Raw genomic sequence first — 23,002 nt, 5'->3', positions numbered from 1 at the left:
TCCAGTTAATTTTTTAATGACTGGGGGGGGAGAAAGGGAGGAGGACTGGATAATTTGCTGCCATGCTGTGGATGTATGTTACGTTCTAAAAACACGTGCACGCACATGCATGCAGAGAACTCCGATCCAAACAGATTTTATAAGTTCTGAGAGCAGGGAGAGTGGAACTATTGCAGTTGCATGTCAGACAATCCAAAGACTGGCATCAAACGCTTGAGAGTTCTCAAGAGTTCTCTTCTATTGAGATTTGTGATGAAGGACAAACTCAGCCTGATGAAATAGAGAAGTTGTGTTTTCTTCAGGTAGAGTGCTCCCTTCTGTCCGTGATCCCAGCTGGACAGCTGAAGCATCTGAAAGCGACGTAGCTGTATTAGCAAAGGGGCAATCCAAGCTAGCAAGTCTGTCAACAGGCTTGACTGGGCTGAGCTCTGAAACAGCTGGCATCTATTGAACAGAGCAAAATAGTACGTATCTTGAAGTGTGGACATATGCCTTTCTTCTTCCTTCTTCCTTCTCTGTTCTAGAGGCTATTTTCTATCCTCAGACATGTAAAAGAAAAGGAAGTCTTGCCTTGTTACTTGAGGTTCATAAAAATATTGCTGAAGAGATATGCTGGCTATTTGATCTGACTTTAAATAAATAATCCCATCCTAAGTGTATCTAAGTCAGGCAGAGGTTGTCTCTAAGAATGTCTTTGCATTGAGGGATTTTGGAGGTGAGTGAAAACCAAATATATGCCAATACATCTATGTCTCTAAGTTGCATGATATGTTTGGAGATTCAGATATTATCGGGGTGGGCAGGGGAAAACATCAGTGAACTGAAAGCATCTTGTTTAGCTGGATAATGCGATATTTCAGAGTGGCTGTATGAAGTTTATGGTTGGTTGGAGTAAATCAGCTTGAAGAATTTTAGTGTCTTACAGTTGTGAATTGAGATTGGGTACTAGGCATATTCTTAATCCATAGAGCTCAGTAACTTCAATTTATAATACTAATGCATACATTACTTCTGATGAAATGTTCTTTGCTAATCAGCAACGGTTTCTGATGTAAGAAACCAGTGGAGAGGCTCCCGTTGTGACTCCGTGGATATTACAGTGCAGTCTCCATAAAAAACATTATTTATGCATTGATGCCTCTGAAGACTGTTAATATTTCAAGAACAGCTTATTGGAATTTGTCAAGAGTGTCCAGAAAGAAAGGAAATGATGCTGTCAAGTATGTTGTTGCACAAAGCATTACAGAACTGTCTGAAACCATGATTTAAAAAAAAAAAAAACACAAACAACAAAATAAACAACAAAAAACGACCTAGCCTTTTGGGATACTGTGTACTGTATTTAATGTCGGTGTTTTCTTTTTGAATTAGATGCAACAGTTGGAATTAGCACAAATGCAACAAAGAGAAGCTAACCTTACAGCTTTGGCAGCCATTGGACCAAGGAAAAAGAGACCATTGGATTCATCAAATGCTGGATCTGGGACAGAGGTACTGAGATGATTTGCAATGAATTGCATGATGGTGTTGTGTCTTTATATTGAACAATTTTCGTTCTTCACTGTAGGAAAAAATTCCTACAGGGAAAAGGAACTTTCTTTTTACAAAATGACTGGTTACCTACAGTAAGGAAACCAGTCCGTGTGTTAAGATACTTGCAAGGATTACTTGTGGTAAATTTGATGGGCATGTTTGTGTTATATGAAGAGCTACGAAGAATATTGTGTGTTGACTGAATCAAGTAGTGGCTCGGAGTAACTTCTGTAGTAGTCTTCCATGGCAACTAGTTGTCATTGCTTACCAGTTGAAATCATGGTAGTTTTGGGTGGCTTTTTGAAATGAATGTGGAATTTGATTGTGTACTTCATTCTATGGGCAATGCATAGGGACTCTTTTTAACTGCGCTCTGCGTTTGCCTTGGCTGAATCACAAAAAAACAAACCACCAAAAATAAATAAATACATAAAGCTAGACCGTTCTCTTCCTGCAGTGAGTCAGATCTCTTTTTCTGTCTCATCCAGCACTTTAAAAATGCCTTGAAGGTGCTTTTAGCAGACCTTGGTCTGAACGTATCTCTTAATGTTCTGCTGGAGATTAACTGTTTCCAACACCTGGAAACAGTTAATGAGACTGCTGAAGTTCTTTCCAAGACGACTGACAGCCTGCTTCTGTTAGACATCATCATTTTGGCTGGAAACAGGAGAAGGGTATTGCCAGCTGTGATTCAAATGTTGCCAGGTTTGCCATTCTTTCTCATGGAGCCTCAATGCTGCATAAGTGAATGGCTGCTTGGCCTGTGACCTAAGCACAATGAGCAGAAGCCCCAGGAAGTAACTTGTGGTAGAAACGGTGCTTTTTCTTTCTGATAAACCTTGAGGCTTCTTTTTTCTATTTGTATCCTCAGAAGCTTAAATATGTTCTTGAATGAAAATACTCTCCCATTTTTTATATGTTGGAATCTGGGAAGACCTTGTATGAATCTCAACTGATATTTGCAACATAACTTGAGACAGCAGGGGTATCTGGGCTGTAGGTTTCCTTTCAACCTGACAAAAGACCTCTCTAAAGGGGTAGGATAAACTTTTTTTATTATTATTATTTTTTCTGTTGCCCTGTTATGGAGTCACACCCATTAGTCTTTAAAGGTTTGCTATTTATTCCATGTAAAGTGAAGTAATCAGTGTCTAAATATGCTACAGAAAGCAACATGCTAAGCTTTTGAGTAGCTGCTCTTTACTTCTCTCCTGTTTTTTAATGCACATTCTCATGGAGCTGGAATCACAGATTTTTTTTTATATAATACCCCTGGAAAGATTTGGAAAAAAAGAGTTCAAAATGAGAACTTTTTTCCCTTCCTTTTCTCTTTTTTCCCAAGCTTTTATCAAATAACTTTTCCTCTTCTTCTTAGTGGTTTCCTACGATTATTGCCAGATTTGTTTCTGAATATTTAACAAGTCTGCCTGTTGGGTGCCTTTCAGTTATTTCTCATCAGCTGCAGTATATTGGTTTTATTAAAAGCTTTACAGAATTGTGCCAAAATGAGATGGAAAAGTGTTGGTATTATAAGCTGGCAATCTGTTATTTACATGGTCATTTTTAAAAAGAACCTGCAAACTGTGCCTAAAACTCACCATAGCCATTATCACAAATGTATCTGCTATTCTTAAGATTGCCTTACTAGTTGTTGAGTTGTAAGGGAAAAAGGGGAAAGAAATTCTGCTAATGAAGCTACTTTTGTTCTTGCTTGCATTCCAATGCCTAGAACTTAAGCTTCATGCTACTATAAGTAATTCTCTGATTCTCTGCAGGATTTTCTTTTTCTATGAAATTATGCAGGATGACAAACTTGTGAAGGCACTTTATACTTAAGTGTTTAAGTGTCCCAATATATCCAAACAAGATTTATAAAAGGCTTAAGACTTCTCATGTAGAATAAAAAATGGTTTAGACAAACACTATATTTCAAGAAGCAGAACGTTTGTAATACATTCATGATAACATGGCAAAACATTCTGAGCAGTAAACAACATTCCATTCTTCAGAGATGAAAGGAGGTCTTTGAAACTGAAAGCAAGTACAATATGGCCTTAGGCTGATACACATTTGGGCATCTTTAAAATCATCTTTTCGGGCAACCTGTCTGAGAATAATTTAAACAGGCAGGATGTACTTTCTCATTTCAAATTGCAAATACAGACAGCTTCACTCACAAATAATATTAAATGTCAGAACTTCCCGACTGTGCAATGTCAAAAAGTAAATCTGTGCATAATACTCCTGTGACCATTTTTTAAGCCTAGTATCTTGGCAGACAGGCGCGATGGAAGGAATTATTCCTGAATATGAGTGATTCTTTGATAGTATTGAATGAAATCACTGATGTGTTTTTTTTTAACAGTCTTCTTCAACTTGCCTTATGTTCTTTGTACAGAATCTGTAGCTCTTAAGTCTCTGTTACAGCAAAGTTGTGCATTCAGCTTTTTTAATCATTGCCTACTGTAGTAATTAAAGGAAATGAATTCTTTCAAGCTGTTATTGATGTAAACTGAAGCCCTGGGGTATTTGGAGAGACAGGGAAGAAATAATCGGTTACACTATTGAAAAAGTGAAATACTGTAAGCATATTTCTTATGTACATTTCTCCTGTACCAAAATGTTACAGATACTGAAAGAGTACAGCTTAATGGACTTGACTGGAATTGGTTTTGGTACCTTCTGTTGTAGTGTAAGTGCAAAGGGTGTAGAACAGCACTTGGTTTAAAAGACTGTTTCTCCACAAATGAATGTGTTTTTTGAGATGGTTCCTTGGCTCTGAGTATCTGCTTCTTCCACACTCAACCACCTGGCTTTGTACCTCTTCTGGAAAGTGTTTTTCCTGGGATATTTGAGCCCCCAATTACTAGTTATTCACAACATCTTATTCTCTTAAGTTATGATTTCTTTACTTAAGTAGACCTGCTATGGATTATTTTAATTCTGGACCTAAAATGTGATGGATCACAGGCACATGCTTTACATTAAAAACCTGCTTACAAGCAGGCATATCATCTTGCAGAGTGGCAGGTAACAAATGAACATAAATCCTGCCCAGATGCTCCTGCCCAGAGGATTTTTTCCTCAACTCATTTGGGCCTAAAAGCATCATAAAAGTGGTAAACTGTATCTTACCCTGTTTATTTATTGCTTACGCATTGCTGCACTTGAAATGGTAATAGGGGCAAATCCACAAAGATCACAAAATTAAAAAGTCAGGTCCAGGAAAAAAACCAAAACAATATATTGGAAATTCTGTAGTTTTCTTGTTTCAAACACTAGTTGGGGCAGTTTTACACGTTAATTTTATTTTGCACGTTGACTTTATTGCAACTTGACGCTTGGATAGTATTGTTCAGAAACAGCAATTTCAGAAGATCGTGGTAAGAAAATCTGTCTGTTGTGGTAACTGGTGCTACTTGTATTTCAGAAGTGGTGATATCTTCATCTCTCATTCTGGTCCTTATTCTCGGTACAAAAGTGTGGGAGAGTCTTTTAGATTTGATTCATGTTTGTTTTGGGGTTGGTGTATTTGTTGCTCCTTTATCCTTCTCCATCTTGGGGGCATGTGGGGAATACTAATGAAGAGTAGGAAGACTTAAGATGTAACTTATATTGAAGAAAGGGAGACCGCTTCTTGTAAAAACAAAGCCACAGATTTATTTGCCTGATCTCAAGTGCCGTTTCATGGCTTCCTTACTGGTTAGTAACATACACTTTAATGTGTTCAATATTGAGAAACAGTCAAGATTATTTTTTATTTAATTTTGCTGCATTTCTGATGTCAAAGCCTTTCTGAAAATGGTTTTGTCTAGTTCTCATTGTAACCGCAGCCTTAGAAGTTTGAAAACCCACCCAGATTACTTCCTTTTTGTTTTTCCTGAGGAATCAGGCTGCAGTTCTGAGTCTGGAAACTATTGATTTTTTTTTTCCTTCAACTGAAAGTGTTACAGTTCCCATCTTGTCTTCCATCGTGAACTAAGAGCAGTGTTTTTGTGCACTATCATGCAGTAGGGAAGAAAAAGAGCTATTTTTTGAAAGAGACTGAATGTTACTCTTCTGATCAGCACGAAAAGAACTGTGGTTGGACCATTCTTTTACTTTATATAGTATAACTCTATTGGATGCCTGCATGTCAGTATAACTTTTTTAGGAGAGTGTTTTTTTCCTCATCTGTTTTCAAGCTTCATGATAATACAGTGGCCATTTGGAAGCATTGAGGTTTGCCTTGCCACAGAGTGCTGTTGCACTGTATTCTTCATTTGCCTTCTCCCAGGCTGGTCACGTTGGGATATTGCTGCAGAAGCAAATGGTGCAGGTGAAATCTTGGGGTCAGTGTATAGCTGTTCAAATATATTCTCTCTGTAAAACACCTAGCTCTTGTCAACAAGCATAAAATAACGTACTTCGGGGGGTGATGCACATCTTCCAATATTGCAGGGCACAACTAAGTTGGCATTTTCCTTCTGGAAGAAAATTTGGCAAGAAGAAACAGGAGAAATACATCTTTTGTGCTGGTTATTGTTCCATTTTTAATATTGAATGCGTGTGGAGAAAGCAAGCTTGTCGTCTCCTCTTTTAGGGCAACCTCTGTGCCACATCCAATCAGTGTTAGCAGAACTTAAATTTACCCTGCTTGTTTTACAGATTAGGATGCCAGTATGCATGTGGATCAAACATATTCTGTAAATGGTGCATATTTAAGCTTTGGAGATACTCTTTGGGCTGACCTAGGAAGAGAAAAGCCATTGAGCAACAAGTCCTTTCCTGCAAAATGAAGGAACACCAAATGACTGAGGAAGGGAAAGTTTGTTTTCCCACAGTGTGACAATCAAATTACTGTGTTGGTTTGTTTGCTTTTTTATTTTTTTAATGTTTGGGAAAAGCATGTGTGGTAGTCAAGGGAGGGGTCATGTGGCTTTACACTATTAGAAGTGATAGCTTTAGAAGTTACCGCCACCTTTCTGACTTCCTGAGAGTACACAATAGCATAATTCATCTTCTTTGATATTTGACTGTGATTTCATTGTGACTGTGCCTGAATGTGAACTAAATTTGGCTCTGCAGTGAAGAAGGATGAGTTTGCTGCCCTGTCTGTATCTGAGGGGTATAGAGAGGCTTTTGACTGCTTTTTGGTATTGGTACATGGTAATCTTATAAGGTATTTTCTTAAAAGCTATAGCAATTGGATCTAAAATCAATCACTATACCTAGACTACCTATACCTAGACTACTTGATGTAAGTAGGTCTTCAGATCCAGGCTACAAAATCACTTTCTATTCTTGAGAGGTTTTCTTCTTCCTCTTGGTGAGTGTCTCTCTGTGTCAGTCTCTCTCTCCCTTCTCTGTCCTAGCCTGTTTTGAGACTTAAGTCTAAAGCAATACAGGAGAATTTTTCGTTTTTTTTCTACTTTGCATATGCATAACATACATGGATTTTTTTGATTTTGGTTTCTAGTTCTTAATTCAAGCTGTTGGATGACTGAAGAGCCTACAGAGTAGTCATACCTTTGGGGAAGGTATTGGAAAAGATGCTGAAGCTATACTACTTAGATCTTGCAGCGCAGATATGCGTGCAAACCCCTATCAGCTATGGAGTTTCAATCTGAGCTCTGAATTTCCTGGCTGCTGTCAGTCTAGGCCATACATACACTTGATGTGAATTTTTTCCCCCTGTAAATAGGCCAAAATATTCCTGACTGCCATTCATGCATTTCAGAACCACAGTTCATCGGCCCACGTTGTGCTTTCTCCGTGCTAGATAGGAACTTAATTCTTCTTATGTGAGAAAGATATCTGCAATTTAAATGACTAATTGCATTGTAGCTTTAGGCTGAACATATTGGTAACGCAGAAATGTTGATGACATGTGAAGGGTCAAGAGATTTATAATTTAGTTGACAATACATTGCTTAAAAAGATGTGGCAAAGAGCCAGAAAATTTCAGCTTAATAATTGTCTATTAACTAACATGACATATTTGTATAGTATTCATTACCTCCAGGTACAGATTAAGCATCTGATGTAGCCACACGAATTGACATGCGTACATGAATCTTGGGCATAATAGTGAATAAACTGACGTTGCATTCACAGTAATTTGCTTCAATATGTAAAGCATGTTGTTGTCTACATATGAAAGGACTTGTAGGAATGTTGCAATGAAATCTGAGGAAAGCGCGTAGTTGGATAGCGTTCTCTGTTGTATAGATCTGACAGCTTGGTGAGGCTTCTTTGTAGACTACAGATAACATCATAAATATACATGTTTGTTTTCAGCTGTATGCGAAACAGTCGGGAAACAGAGATCTGAGCCTTTCAGACGTCAGCTTGATCTGTCCTAATGGTCTATGAGATTTAAATGTCAACACGTATGAAAAACAGCAACAACAAAAACAACATCTTAAAACATAAATCATTTTTATAAACACTGAGTAGCGTAGTATTTTAGCATTGAGAGTGTGGGTATATTTCTAGTAGACTGCAAGGCTTGACAGAATAGGCAGAATCAGTATGCTGGTTTGCCACCAAAGTATTAACTACTTTTGCTTTGACTAAATTGATTCTAGCCTAAATTATGCTCTTATTTGTATAATCAGCATTTCCACAATTCTGACAGGGTGCCTTTCTTGTTGAGATCCAAAAAAAGTGAGCACTTCATGTGTTTATGGCTTTTTTTTAACCTCCTGTTCCCTTCTATGAGACAGGAGACTGATGTGCAGGACGCACTGTCTGTCACAGAACTCAGTGTGGCCACAAGTGACAGAGCTGGGGATTGAACCTGAATTAGAGTAGTTGCTCTGGCTGCTGTTTGTACCACCTTCCAACAGTGAATCTGCTACAAACAGCTGTAACTTCTCAGTGTTTGCAGATGCCATTAAAAACTGTCTTCTGACTGTTTCCTTTTTTTAGTGATGTTCTTGTAATCCACGGCAGAGCTGCACTGGTATCTTACTCTCTTGGCAACTTAGCTTTGAGGCCTAAAAGTATTTATTTCTCACCAAAAATTAAAAGGAGAGCTTATGACTCTTAACATCTGACTGAAGTTTGCTGCCTTAAAGTGCACCTCTGTGAAACCATGCTGAGAGCTGAAAGTTCAGAATGCATTTGATGTGAAACCATTAAATTTGGGAAGGGAATGTGTTCTCTGCCAGGTGAGCTCACTGAGCAGGTTGGTGGAAGGCAGGGTTCTGCTGACCTTTGAGTGTTGCTTTAAGTCCTGCGTAATAGCTCTGAACAGCTCTGGTATTCCTGCCAGTGCTTAAGATGCAGGTTTTTATATCATGTGTTCTCCAAGTACACTGGAGACTAAGAATTAGGAGTATGATGGTGGCTCAGGTAAAGGAAGAGTCTTGTCTTGTAGCCTTACTGTGACTCTGTAACAAATTCGCTTTTGCCTTTGAAAAGAGAATCAATATTTAATTCTTCGTCTGGCCACTGGAGAGAGCTCTAAAGATCTTAAAGTTGTGTTTCAGGAGCAGCCTCCTGACAACAGGAGCTGCAAAACAGGTATGGAACTGCTGCAGGAGCTCCACAGTATTTTCTGTTGCCACAGTCAGTAAAAGTAACTGATCTCTGTTAGGAGTATACAAAAGGCCATGGGGATCACAAAAGCACGTTGCTCTGACAGTGCTGCTGATTTGATCGGACTCTGAGGGTATGTGAAGCACAGAGCTGCAGCCTGTGTAGCCTTGTGATGCTGGTTTTAAGCCAGCTGCCTTGCATGCTGTCGGAGGTGGTTTCCAGTAGCTCAGAGCCCAGTTGCTGCAGTACCTTCCTTAACTCACAGATGGGGTCTGTAAGCTATACTAAAGCTGCAGCATTGCTGCTGATACCCTGTTGGGCAGGCAGTACCTGTGCTGGGTAATTCCCCTACTTGTTTGCTTACTGAGGTACTGATAGTAAAAAGCCTTATTTTTCAGTTCTTTTCAGAAAACGATGACAAAGGTGTCTGAGGGTAGACAGAAGATGTGCTGTGAACAGCCTCCCAAACTAACAAGACATTTTTTTTTCTACTTTTTTTTTTGCACATCAATTTGCTGCCCCACTGGAGGGAACATAATAGAGATATCTGGGGGTAAGGTACAGACTGGTGTTGTTCTAACATGAATACTGATGTCTGAAAAGCAGCATCAGGGAGCTTCTGTTCAAGAAGAGGTATATGAAATGCAAAGATAAGGGCTGCTGGTACCTGTCTAAGGAAGGATGGGGTTGACCTGCTACGCAGCAGGAACTTGCCCAAGAGCAGGCTTCTGGGAACAGAGCCGCAGAGGGCCCTTCCATGAAGTATATCTCCATCAGCTGGAGAGCTCAGAGTGCGACACTCGTTGAGCTCTTTGATACTGAAGCATGTGTGTGAGGGTTCACTGCAGCATGCAGACAACATAACTTCAAGTGTTTTTACTTCTAGTTCCTTAAATGTTTTATTACAAACAGACAGGTACTATATCACAATATGCTGTTTGTTCCAGTGTTCAAAACCCATAAAAGACCCGTGCTTCCATGCAGCTGTGAAAGGCAGCTAGTTAGTGCTCATCCCCATGTAAACTGTTCAGAGACGTGCAGGAGGTTTTGTGTAGGGATGAGTTCCCTGACCATATGAAGCCTGTTTGCAGTCCAGTCTGAGCTGGAATGATCTATGCTGTGTGACTACTTTGATTTTATACCGTCCTGCACTTTGACAGAGGGGTCTTTTAACATGGATGTGGCAGTCATTGGTTTAGATATGTTCAGTAGCTAGCTGAAGAGCCTCTGAAATGCTGTACTCGGCTCTGATAGACCTGTGTGATGCTGGGTGAAACTGAGGAATATGAACTGTCTGTCTTAGCAAACAGAAGTCCAGTATAAGCTTTGGCCTCGGAAGTGACTTTACTGCAAAACATCCGTCTGTGTCCCTGCATTGGGCACGATGGGTAGGAATATAGGCATAAACAAATCCACAGTTCTGTCTCAAGCATGGGCAGCTTCTCTGTTTTAACAGCTTGCTGCTCTGATAGCTTCCAAAGCAGACTCGGAGATCTGTGATGTCTGCCTTCTTTTCGTTAGGAAGGAAACTGCATTGAGGTGGCTTTGGTTTGCATCTTTCTAAAGGTAAGTCTCCTAGTCTAATGACTGTTTAGAGAGAAAATACTTTCCCCTCCGTAAAGTTCTTTGAATTACAAAGGACATTACTGTTGGGTTCCTGCAAACCCTTGGGGTTTGTTTCATTTATAACGTTGCCTCAGGCCTTCTGCCGCATCCTGTTGGACTGACCTCCTTTTCAACCCGTGCTGGCAGCTGCATTGCAGAGCTATCTTTTCCCTAGATCCTTCGGGGCTGTCATATGACAAACTTGAACTGTGACCCCCTTGTGTCTTACCAGGACAGCAGTGCCCTCTCTGTGCTATGTGGCCAGCAGTCTTCCCCACACACGCATTTGTTCCAAGCCATTTAACAAACTGAAAGTTTCAAATGATGGCATTTCATAGTGTTTAATAGTATCGACTGTAAAGCAAATGAAATGGTGCTGAATACCCTGCATGCTGCTAGTAAGAAATACAGCTTCCATTTCTGCAATATGCCCTGGGTTTTCTGTGGACAGTATGTGCTCTCTGGTGAATCATTTTTTTCTTTTTCTTTTCTTCTTCTTTTTTAAATAAATTTCAGTGTTTTCCTCCTAACAACAGTAGCATTCACTGCTATAGATAGTTCACCACTGGTATTTGTATCTAACACATGGGTTTTTAAACCGGATTTCCCTAAGCAAAGTGGGCAAAGTCATTTTGCTGAAGTCTTACAGAGAGTGTTAGGGTAAGAATTGATATAGTTAGCACAGCATCCAAGCAACACCATCTCCAAGTGGTGTTGATGCTGGCAGGCATTGCCGTGCTGAAGTTACAGAGACTGAGCACTCGTATTTGTACAAATTGCATTCATTACCAAGAACCCTCCAGTAGTGATAAGAGACTGGCTGTGTAGCATAGATTGGCTCTAAGATAAGTAGCCAGTCTACTGTGCAGCTCATGGTAATCTTCTTCCTCCCCACTCCTAATAATGAATCTTAGGACATTTTGGAATGCATGGAGGTTGCTCATTCCAATAGCCTGAATGTACAACTACTAAACATCATCATCTCCACGCCAGTTGTGCTTTCATAACCAAGTGAGGCTGCTGTCTGAAATGTCTAGGCTTGGATACAGAACTCTGAATGCGCGGATGCTTTGACCATGTGTATGTCTTGCTTTTGTAAAGGACATTTGACAGGTGACGGCCAGGGTAAGAGTTTCTCCTGGCCATGTTTCAAGGCCGATGCCCATTGAAGTGATGGTTTTCTTTAAGAAGAGATGTAAACATCTGGAGTTCTTGCAACTAGGGGCACAGCACAGGGCTCTACACAGGAGCAGTGGTAGTACCACCTTTGTTGTGAGCTTGTGGTGAGAAAGCACAGCTGTTCAGCATGACTTCAGTGAAACGGCAGTTACTTATCTTACAATAATGTAGTTTAAGGATAAAAAGAATATATATATATTTTTTTTTTTGGAAGAATTTTTTCATTGCTTTGACTGGAGTAAACCATTAACTGGTATGTGTTTGCTTTGTCTTTTGAACTATCTAATGTACCAAGGGCATCTGGATTTCAGGTTTGTAACAAGTAAAGCTGAATATCAGCAGGTTACTTCTATGCAAGTAGGCAGTACAACCCAACCAGTTTGAATTAAAAACTTGTATTGACATGAAATGTTAATGCTTTTTCTCTTTTCTTTTCCCTTCTACTCTTAGGGTTTGAACAGCAATGGAATTGCTCCTGGGTCATCGAATTTTAGCCTTACAAAACAGCTTCTTCGTCCAAGAATAACTCGTGTCTGTCTCAGGGACTTGATATTCTGCATGGAACAAGAGAGGGAGATGAAGCATTCTCTAACCTTGTACCGTGCTCTTCTGAAGTGATTTGAATTTCACATTTCAACTTGCTGTCTACTGCCAAAGAAAACACTGAAGCATTGTTGCACTGTCTTGAAATTCCAATTTCTGGAAAATGATCCGTTGTAAGGATAACTCTTGTTTACAGATAAACATTTTTATTAAATGCCTAACTTAGCACCGGTAGGGTTTTTAATAATGTTTGGCTTAAACCAGTCTGTAAACCAGTGAAAACACTGAGCTGTACACACAAGCCCCTGACTACCTTGCATTTATGTGTCTTGCAGGCTCTGAGGGCTCTATATGTGTACCTAGTTTATGTATGTTACTTGCTTCAGTACTCCAGAATCTGCAACATCTGTTTGTAGTGCCTTCTTCTAATCCAGCTTCATCTAGGGGGCAAGTAACTCTTTAAAGGCACTGCACAGCATGACAGTTGTATTTATTCATGAACCAGCAGTCAGTCAACATGCTAATGTATTGCCTGTTTGTCTCAACAAATCTCCTTAAATCAGATGTCCTTAAAATGTCTGGGTTTAGAATTACTACTGAATGCTACTTTGTGGAGCAAAGTAGCTAACAGAAGGAGTGAGGGACGCTTCCTCTTCCCCACATCACTTCAAGTGTCCCCTTCCCCTTTCTGGAAAGTGATTGAAGGAAGATGAACCAATTGGTCATTCTTATGGGTAAAGTACATCGAGCAGGGTAGGTAGGGCGTACTTTGATGTTTGGGGAAATCTGGAGTTACTGAACTTGAATACAGGGATTAAAGAAGCCTGAAGATTAAGGGTAAAAAGAAGAAACTGATCTCTTGCCTTTTTCTTTATGTAGATAACAACAGCAACAAAAATAGCAATGGATTTAAGCATAGATTTAGAAAGAAATGAACCAAAACCTGCGCTTACTGCAAAGAAAGGGAAAACTTGAGATATATTAAATATTCTGAAACTTTACAGCTAGAGACTCTTAAGGAGAAGCATAGTGTCTGCAGAGCACAGGATTCGCTGCTTTGTTGAGAATACTGATTTAGTTGTCTGCTTAATGTTTATCATACCCTAATGCGGTATAATGGGGAAACTTTTCAAGTAGAAAATAGTTTAGTCAGTTGCCTTGTTTCCATTCAGTAAGGAGGATGACTCCAGATTACTAAGACTGCTAGAATAGATTCAAAGATTTTCTGCTCTGCTGGTAAGAATTGCCTTGTGGTAGGAGGGAAACCCTTCTCCCCAGCCTCTGGTCACTTTGGCTCCCATGACACGGTGCTGCATAGCATGGCTGCTTCCCAGGACGAGTGGGAAAGGCACTGATATGTTGAATGGCTTCCTGCTAAAATTTCTTTCAAGGAACAAGCTTCCTATGGCTATTTGGCATGCTACTTTAAAACCTAAAGTGATAAACACCCTCTACCATCAGAACCACTGCGTATAGTTACCAAATTCAGTAAGTTTTGAGTCAGGTTTTTTTTTGTGTGTGTGTGTTGAAACAGTAGTAAAGAAATCTAGCAAATGAATGCTGTAAATTATTTATATATGTATATATTGCATATATATATATATATATAAGAAAAGCAGTACTTTGACTAAGCTATAGTTTGCGAGATATTGATAGCATCAGGCAAAATTGTTTTGTATAATTAAATGCTTAGCTTTACTTTTTATGTAAAGTGCAGCATTTTCCATATTTGTGTACTGTATCTTATTGATCAGATGTTTAAAATTATTTTAAATACTGCATTAAAGCAATTATTTTATTAAAAATAACAAATAGCTAACTTTGTTTCTTTCCTAGCATGAGAAATTCAGCGTCTGAAGCTGTCATCACCGTGACTAATGACATGGTTCTGAGAATGAGCCCCAGCTATCTGCCCATCACCGTGATTGGCACTGTTCCCCAACTTGAAGTGTTAGTGATAAGCATCTGTTTTCTAAGGTTTTTAAACAGAACTGGGTGACAGAGCAAAAAATTACTTGAAGGCAAGTGGATGGGGAGGGGGAGGCAGAGAGTAAAAGCAACCCCTCAATTTGTCCAGCTTCCCCTGTCAGTCAGCACAAAGCTGTTTGTTTTTATCAGCTGTACAGAAGTACTTAGCACATGTTCTGGGAAGTAGAAACACAGGAAGCTTCTCAGACCTCAGCAATGCGCAATGGAAGCATTGTCCGAAGTTGTTTTTGAAGCAACTCGCAATTAATTAAGTGCAGGTAGGAGAACACAGATGAGCATCTGCATATGGGCCTGCCTGTTCTTCAAACCGATGAGATGTTTAAAATAAAAGGTATTAAAGAAAATAAATTACATGATAAATAGATAGGTTTAATAAACTTTAAAAGATAATTGAATGTTTTTATTGCCTGCTTGCAACGCAGAATTACATGTTTTCATTACTGCTGTCGCAGCAAGGTGTCTCTGTTTAGAACTTGAGGAGGAAGAGCAGGCATTTTCCAAATGTTTTTCAGCAGTTTCAGGCCTGATTTCAGACAGAAAGAGCCCAGGCCTTGGTGAAGGTGCAAAGGCTAAAACTACTTGTCTTCTTCCTGAGGCTCCAGCCCATGTCTCATTCAGGCTCACCTTTACTACTGAGAAAAGCAAATGACTTCTGCTTAGCCACACCAGGAGTGAAAGGAAGGATGACCGTGGGATTACCTTCCCCTTTTTCCCAGACTCACCAGCATTTGTGGACTGTTCTTTACACAATAAAGGCTCGTTTATGAGAAGATGAAGATGAACCCCAACATTGTTCTCCTATGCTTCTCAGTTGCTGGGGTCCTTGTGTTCCAGCCTCAGCACTTAGCAGCAGAGCTACTCATGCCATGGATGCTGCAGTGGATCTTAAAGCTTACTCCAGGCACTTCTTGCTGTCCAGATGGTCTGTTAGTGTAGTGCCTCTTTCTGATGCACCAAGCTGTCCAAGGAACTATCCATGGCATTCAAGTATTTTGCCTTCAGAGAAAACAGTATATCCAGTTGTGTGGGGGAAAGCTGTTGTTGCTGGCTCTTGATTAATACCATTTTAACTTTGTACTACACTGCATTTTCTAAGTTACATGGGGACAAAAGGGGTCTTGCACTCTTTCTCACGCTGTTGCTTTTTTCCTTTATTGCCATTTTTGAGTCTTAATGCTGAATCCACTTGCCAGCACTTTGCACTGTCTTTTGACTCCAGATCTCCCCCTGGGAAGGACTTGCTGAAGCACACAAGCGCGCCCTGCAGCCTTGTTCTAGGTTTAATGAGGAAGGTAGCAGGGGCCCAGGAGACTGCTAGATGATTCCTTGAAGCCATCGTGCTCTCTTGGACACTGACATGAGTAGCTTTAGGCTACCGTTTGCATCAAGTTGTTCTAGGCCTGCTCTCTTGTAGGCACCTGTGTCCTGCCATGTGAGCGCACTTTGCCTGGAAAATATGCTGTCAGCTGCTCTTCAGGTTTATCTGTTTGCTGTGTTCTCTTTGCTTTTCATTTGTGATCGCTGGGATTAAGAAGGAAAGGCAAAAGCAAATGAGGATGTCCTAAAGGGGGTAGACTGCCCAAGTGATTGCACTTGCTCTCAGTAACTTTTCAAAGAGCTGCTGGGTTTCAGAGGCCAAGCACTGTACATATTTACCTCTGTATGTACCACGCTCGATGTCTGCACATCATCTGAGATTGTTATCCACAGACTCGGGGTTGAAGACTGCAGCTCTGGAGGTTACTGGAATCCAGAGTGAAGGCTTCACTCAGATGGGCACAAACGTAGTAGGAAGCCTGTAGAGCTTATCGTACCTTAGCTTTTGTCATTTCTGGCACTAGCTTATTTTCACCAGTCTGTCCCACTCAATCCAGTAGGAAGGCTGTCTTCCATGCCATTGAGTCACAAGGCTTGTGTTTCACTTCATGCAGGCCTTTGCAAGCTAGCTAAGCACCCCTCTGAGGCTTTTATTTAGAAAGCATAGGCAAGACACTCAGATTTTTCCTTCCAAGATAGATCAGTCATCATTCCTAGTGCCTTTTCTGCTATAGGCATGGACTGATAGTTCCTTTCCTGGTGTCTGTAACTATTCTTGCATGTTAGTTGCTAACTGAGTGGCCCTGTCCCTTCTCAGGATCCTCTGTTTCACAGCTCCCATTACCTCTTCTCCTATCACAACATGCCTCCACAAGAAGTTCCTTTCCATCTTTCCTCTAAGCATTAAAAGTCTGCAATCAAGTCTCCTCAGAGCCTTCTTTTCATTCTCACAGGAAGTTTGTGTTTCACAGCGGCCAAGGTTTCTACCGATACACCTTGCCATATTCAAGGGTTTTCTACAGGTTCTTGCAGCTGTAGGTCTTTCTAACCTTTTACAAGACGTTTCCTTGGCACGTATCTTTCTTCAGGGCCAGGTTGGATGGGGCCCTGGGCAACCTGATCGAGTATTAGATGTGAAAGTTGGAGGCCCTGCCTGTTGCGGGGGGGGTTGGATATTCGTGATCATTGAGGTCCCTTCCAACCTGGGCCATTCTGAGATTCATGCTGACAACCCCACCTGAGGGTACCTGACGCTCATCTGTTCTCTTTACCACACCACAGAGCTGGTCTCTGTGTGCAGCACCAACACTACAAATTCATCCTCCTCTCAGCAGCTCAGCGTTTTCCTTTGAGAGTTACAATAATCGGTAAACGATTTATTCTCTCTGCCAGATCACAGAGAACGTTATTCCAAAACCAGGTTGAGATGAAAGCCTGTCTTTCAAAGAAATGCACCACTTCTTCTAAGGTCTGAGTTGTGACAGCTCCCGGATGTGAAACTCCAGCAACAGGGAGTGCAAAACTGTGCAGAGAATGAAGACTCCCTTGAAGAGCTGATAAGCTGGAGTGCCAAGAGGGAAGGTAGGAAAAGGAGAACGTGATTGAGAACAGAGCTCTCTTTTCTCTCCACAACTCTGACGATACATTTACATGCTTTCTGGCATAGGCTTTTTTTTCCTAGTAACAGAAATCACATAAAACTGCCCTTCTAGAAGATCCATGCGGGTAGGTGGGAATGTGTACGCAGGCTATATTTTTAATGAAGCAGACTCATTGGATAATTACTACTTGGGAAGAAATCCTTAAATTGTTACTTCCCGTTCAAGGTGGTTTTTCACTCCGTGTTTCCCCAAATTTGGAGAAATCCTCTGTAATCCTATCATTGCACTTTGAAGGAATAGCATGAAAGGTGACCACCAGCTTCAACCCACCGCTGTATTCCAGGCACACAGCTGTAGTGCTGCCAGACCTGGGGGAATGTGTTGTTTCCATGGGAATCAGTGGCCTGTCTGATGCTGAGGGTGAGGCTGGGATGAGTAGATACGGCATGGCCTGTTCAATATCTCAAAGCTGGAGCGGTTTGTACTGACGCAGAAACAAACATGGAAGAAGGCTTACAGCCCATCTACCTAACATCGAGCTGACACAGTCATCAGGGTTGCAATACCTCTTGTCAGGGCTGGGGCTGTAATTTACTGCGCTCTGCCTTTCACCAGCTGGCTCATTAGTCCTTTGCAACACAGCGGGAAGGTGGTGCAAACTCCAATGGGTCTCGTCTCAGAGAGCTCTCGGAGCTTTTCCTTCTCACTTGAAAGTTTCAACCTTCTTTATTACTGAGAAAAAAAAAATAAAAATAAAAATGGAAAGTGACCCAAGCTTCAGGTACAAAAGGCAAATATGAAAAGTGAATGTGCCTTTGAAATTCCTCGCTTCTTAGAGACTGCTGGTGAGTGATGCCCTGCAGCTGGAGAGGACGGCTCCAGAAAGAGATCCCCTTGAGTGTTTAATCAGCCCTTCTCACTAGTCTGCTGTAGGATGCCGAAACAGAAATCAGCGTTTCTAGTTTTTTTTCCCATGCCATAAAGAAGAACCTGTGGGAAGGTTCTGGCGGTGTCCTTACACAAAACCAGGATATCCAGTAATTAGTGAGAGATACCTCCGGGGCAAGCTCAAATTTTGCAACACTTCCCAAGGCAGGGAAAATGCCCTGGGCTAGGGCAGTCTTGGGAAGAGAGTGAGTCAGGAAGCTGCTTTTTTTTCTTTCTTTAAAGTCTCTATACGCTCCATCGAGACAAAACTTAAGAAGACTTTGCCAGGATCCAATTCTTCTACACCTCGCTACACCTGGGTGAGGCTCCTTCAGCTTCTGGGGTACATGACTGCTCTTTCAGGCTTTTTCTCTGTCACGGGCTGAAGTTTTTGCAGTTCTGTGCACAAACAACTCTTCATGCTGTCACACATCTGGATTGTGGGGTCACGGTTCTCTACGTCAGACCTGTCGTCCTCCATGCAGACAGAAACAGTGAGCACTTGGACATCCTCCATGTGTGTTGAAATGATCCAACAGAACTAAAAGAGGGTTCAGTTACTTCCTCTTCTGGTGATCTTTGTTAACTGTTAGGCAATGTCACGCTTTCCCTCTTGAGAGCTCACAGATCTGTGATGGGATGCCTGGAGATCCTTGGGAGCACTGGCTGCAATGGTCTGTGCCGTCACTGCAGTGCCCCCACCCTCTGGCCCTACTGAGGTGTCAGGGACACGGACTGCCCTTTCCCTGGAGGACAACAGAGATGGAGCAGTTTTCCTCTCCTAGACCCCTCTTGGGATCAAAAGCAAAGAGGAGGAAGGCTGTCCCACACAGCTGTAGCTATTTTAAGCTGTTAAGATGTTCTCTCTTGGATGTCTCCTTCGAGATGTGCTTTGCTGTACTGCCAACAAAAACTTGCTGTTGTTAGGCTTCTGCAGCATTGCAACGAACGCGGGAAGAAGGAAACGCTTCTCAGCAGTCCCACAACCTACATCCCTGCATCTGGGATTTCCCTGCAGGTAGTTTTGGTAATTCCCCCTCCCACTATGCCACACGTTGGGGATCTCCTTGGTGCATAGCTGAGTCCCAAGCCCTCCAACAAAGCTACATTTTGCAGTACCTCCCACACCACTGGGGCTGATGGCAATTTGATGCTGCTCATTTCCTGCAAGCTCTGGGTATCATGGAGGGGCTCCCTTGGCTCTCTGACTGCACTCTTCTTTCCAAGCAGGCAGGGGTGCCTCTCACAGGGAACTGAAAACAGCTTCCACTCCCCAGGGCGTGGAGCTCTCCTTGCTCTCTGCCTGCAGCAGGCTGCCCATGGGAAGCGAGTGGCACACTGCAGAAGCTCTGTGTAATTAATGTTGTTTCTCTGCATGAAGGTAGCACTTACTTATTCCCTGATTGATATCTGTGCTGATAAATATATAGGTCCAACAACAACTGGATAAAAAAAGATTTCAGTGGAACCACAGAATGGTTTGAGTTGGGAGGGACCTCAAAGCCCACCCAGTCCCACCCTGTGCCTTGTGCAGGGCTGCCCCCCAGCAGCTCAGCTGCCCAGGGCCCCATCCAACCTGGCCTTGAGCGCCTCCAGGGATGGGGCACCACAGCTTCTATGGGCAGCTGTGCCAGCACCTCATCACCTCTGAGTAAAGAATTTCCTCCTCATGCTTAATCAACCCACCTTCTTGTAGTTTAAATGCATTATCCCTTGTCCTGTCACTACACTCCCTGATAAAAGCTCCCTCCTCATCTTTCCTGGAGGACCCTTTATGAAGATTACTTTAAGTCTTCCCAGAGAAACCCCAAATCCTTCAGCCTTAAAAAAACAGGATGTTTTGCTCCTTGACCAAATACAGATCTCAAACTCATGCTCAGCCCCTAAACACAGCCACCTTGCTTTGTGACTCCAGGGAGGCCCTTAGTTCCATCCCATAGGCCCTGGCTGGAGCTGGGGAAGGGGCTGTTTGTGTTGTTCAGTGAGTGGACTTACTTAATGGATGGATTCTGCTGTCGGTTACAACTCCTGGAGCCCCCTGAGAAGTTTGTTTCCTGTATATGGGAGTGAAAAAGCAAAAAGTAAGAATGCCTCTGGGGAAAATAAGGGGTTGGGAAACGGCTCTAAATGCGAGCGCAGGATTGCCAAACCCACACGTTCAAAAAGCATGAATCAGATCTCCAGGAATTACAAGACTGGTGGTCTAAATTTCAAGTATGAAATCTGGGCAGTTTCTGAAGGGTATTTCCCTCCTTGTTTTCAGTGCTCTGGGGTTAGCTGGTGGCAAGGCTCACAGGAACCCGTCCTCCTTGACAACAGACATTTGTCCCCACCTCTCAGTGCCCCCAGCCTGCATGGCCGCCATGCTCCCTGTCCCTGCTCCTCCCCCTGCTGCCCTGTGGCTGAGACCAGGTAGATGGGTGGTAAGGAACTGGGGTCTCTAGTTTAGACCCATGGAGCTAAATGAGACAAAGCCATCTCTTGGAGTAATTCAAACGCTTGCACAGTCTGTGTCATACAACCAAAACAGCACTCCTTTACGTAGGAAGAGCTGCTGACGTTTTGGAAGGGCGTGAATGACTAGAAATTGCCCTAGGAAGCCTTATGCCAAGACTAACGTGCCAAGCTGCAGGCTGCGACAACCTCTTCCTCCTCCTCCTCAAGAATGAGGGAGCACCACAGCCTTGTTTCTGGATGACGGCAACTTTTGGCCATACGTTCCATCACACCCCAGCCATCCCTTTCTGCTCTAGAGTGAGCACACCACAAGACACCACTGAAGGTATTTTGTCTGGGAGAACACATTAACACCCCTTTTCCCTAAAGTCACCCTGAAAAACACTAACCAGCAAAGGAGCACTCCCCTGGTGCCTAGGCTGAAACCTCCCCACCTGCTGGAGCCCAAGCCCCCAGTTGACAAGCAGCCCCCACCCACACCTCCAAATATGGCTGCGCTGCCAGGAGGCAGCAGCTTCCTCCCTCCGCTGCCTCATTTGAGGGCCTCCAGATGTATCGCTGATCTAAACTGCTGTTGCCCAACTCAGCTTTGCAGAGTCAGCTTTGCTGCAAGTCCTTTCTCGTCCGCCTTTCTGGAGTCCCTCAGCCACTGCCAGCGCCATGGTTGGTCCTCACAGGGTTCTCTTGGTTTCAGGTCAGCTGCTCAGCTCCAGCTGTGCACAACGCAGGACACACAAAGTGACCTCTTGGGAGATAACTCCCCGTGCAGTACTATGAGGTGCACCAAGTCAACACATGGCAGTGTTACCTCCGGGCACTGCACCGATGTGTTCTGCTTCAGTCTCTCTCACCCTGTGGTGTTGCTCCCTTGTCACTCATGCCTCAGCTCACAGTTACATGAGCAACCCCACAGGGCCTCATTGGTGTGAAGCGTGGGGAAATCCCCGTCTGTGTGGCTCCTCCCGAGCTCCCCAGGCAGGCAAATTACCCATCACTGGGAGAGCATTCTGCAGCTAGAAGGAATTGCATGCAAATAGGCAGAGCAGCCACAGAGTTCCAGCTCTCCCAGCCCTGCTCAGACTGTCTGCAGCCGCTGTGCACCTGCTCCACTGAAGGGTGGAGCTGCCATGGGTAAAACCTCACTGGGCTTTCTCCATCAAAGCTTTGAAGCATTTGTAGAGCCGCCCATGGAGGAGGAATGTGGATGACTTCCAAGCCGATGGGCAGAGACAACAACCAGTGGGCAGCGAAACCGCTAACACCTCACAGCAGTGGTAGCTGTTGCAATGGCAGCTGATGAACTGGTTGGCTTCTAGGGTAGGGATGACTCAAAGCCAGTTGATGTTACCTGGCGAGCCGTCATGCCGGGCTCACCAGGGCCTAACTCAGAAATGTCTGCTCCCTTCATTGGGTGAAATGAAGAAAGTCCTTTGGTTTCTGTGGATGAGCTGAGTTAATCCATTCTTGCCCTAGGCTGGAGGTCATGCCAGTAGCATTGCACACTCCCTCCTGCTGCTCAACAAACTGGTGTGGGAGTATCCTGGCCCAGAGGACCAAGCACATTAGCCTTTCCTGTACGTGAAAGTCTCTATGAAAGAAGAGGTGAGAATAGTGCACAGATACACAGCCAGCAGTGCCTTGTAAACAGCCCACTTGCCTCTGTCTGGTAGATACTCTCATTTGCCTATATGAAAATGCATCTCTGCTTCCACACTCACTAGCAGGAGACACACCATGTGTGTAGCACAGAAGCAGCATGCATGGTGAGCTCAGAGCGTGCAAAGATCCAAGGAAATGCACAGCCACAGCCCAGGGGGCAGCCCCAAACACACCCAGAGAAGCTCTTGCTCTGCTCCTCCCAGTCCCTTGCATACCACACCTATCTGAGGGGAGACAGGCTGGCAGAGCCCTTTCAGTGCTCACTGGGATCATGCTCGCTATCTCAGCCTGCACTCTTGGTTGGATCAAGGTGATGAAACATTTAGCTTCAGTGCAGTGTCTGCAGAGCGGGAAGTTTAGCCTTCTCTTCTATCCATAGCCGGCCACTGTGGCCCTCTGCTGCTTTCTACCACAGAGCAGCCCGTGTGGGACGTGCTTTCTGGCAGACCTGCCATTTTGGCTCTCAGAATGTCAGTCTGTGAGTGGTGAGTGAACAACTTTACTCATCTTAAGCTCTCCATCAAGTTCTTCAGTGTGTGCAGGCTCTGGAAGAGCTGTTTATGTGAAGCAACGCCTATCTGGTTTTGCTACGTGTGCCATCAGCCTCTCCTCCTTTGAAGGATGGGGATTTCCCACCCTCCACTGCTAACATCCATCACACAGGGCTG

The 23,002-nt window shown here is 43.0% G+C and overlaps 1 protein-coding gene across 2 annotated transcripts in view; it reads left to right on the top strand.

Moving 5' to 3' along the window:
* Positions 1 to 14,143, top strand: part of TAF4B (TATA-box binding protein associated factor 4b) — a 71,794-nt gene extending 57,651 nt beyond the window's left edge. For both annotated transcript variants that reach the window (XM_072328904.1, XM_072328903.1), the window contains exons 14-15: positions 1,372 to 1,491; positions 12,292 to 14,143. In XM_072328904.1, coding sequence (XP_072185005.1) covers positions 1,372 to 1,491; positions 12,292 to 12,459 — 288 coding nt within the window. In that variant the 3' untranslated portion in view covers positions 12,460 to 14,143. The remainder of the gene's footprint in view (positions 1 to 1,371; positions 1,492 to 12,291) is intronic.
* Positions 14,144 to 23,002: the final 8,859 nt, after the last annotated feature.

This window comes from Excalfactoria chinensis, chromosome 2 (genome assembly GCF_039878825.1).
Source record: "Excalfactoria chinensis isolate bCotChi1 chromosome 2, bCotChi1.hap2, whole genome shotgun sequence".
Lineage (NCBI taxonomy): Eukaryota > Metazoa > Chordata > Aves > Galliformes > Phasianidae > Excalfactoria > Excalfactoria chinensis.
This window is presented reverse-complemented; position numbering and strand designations above follow the sequence as displayed.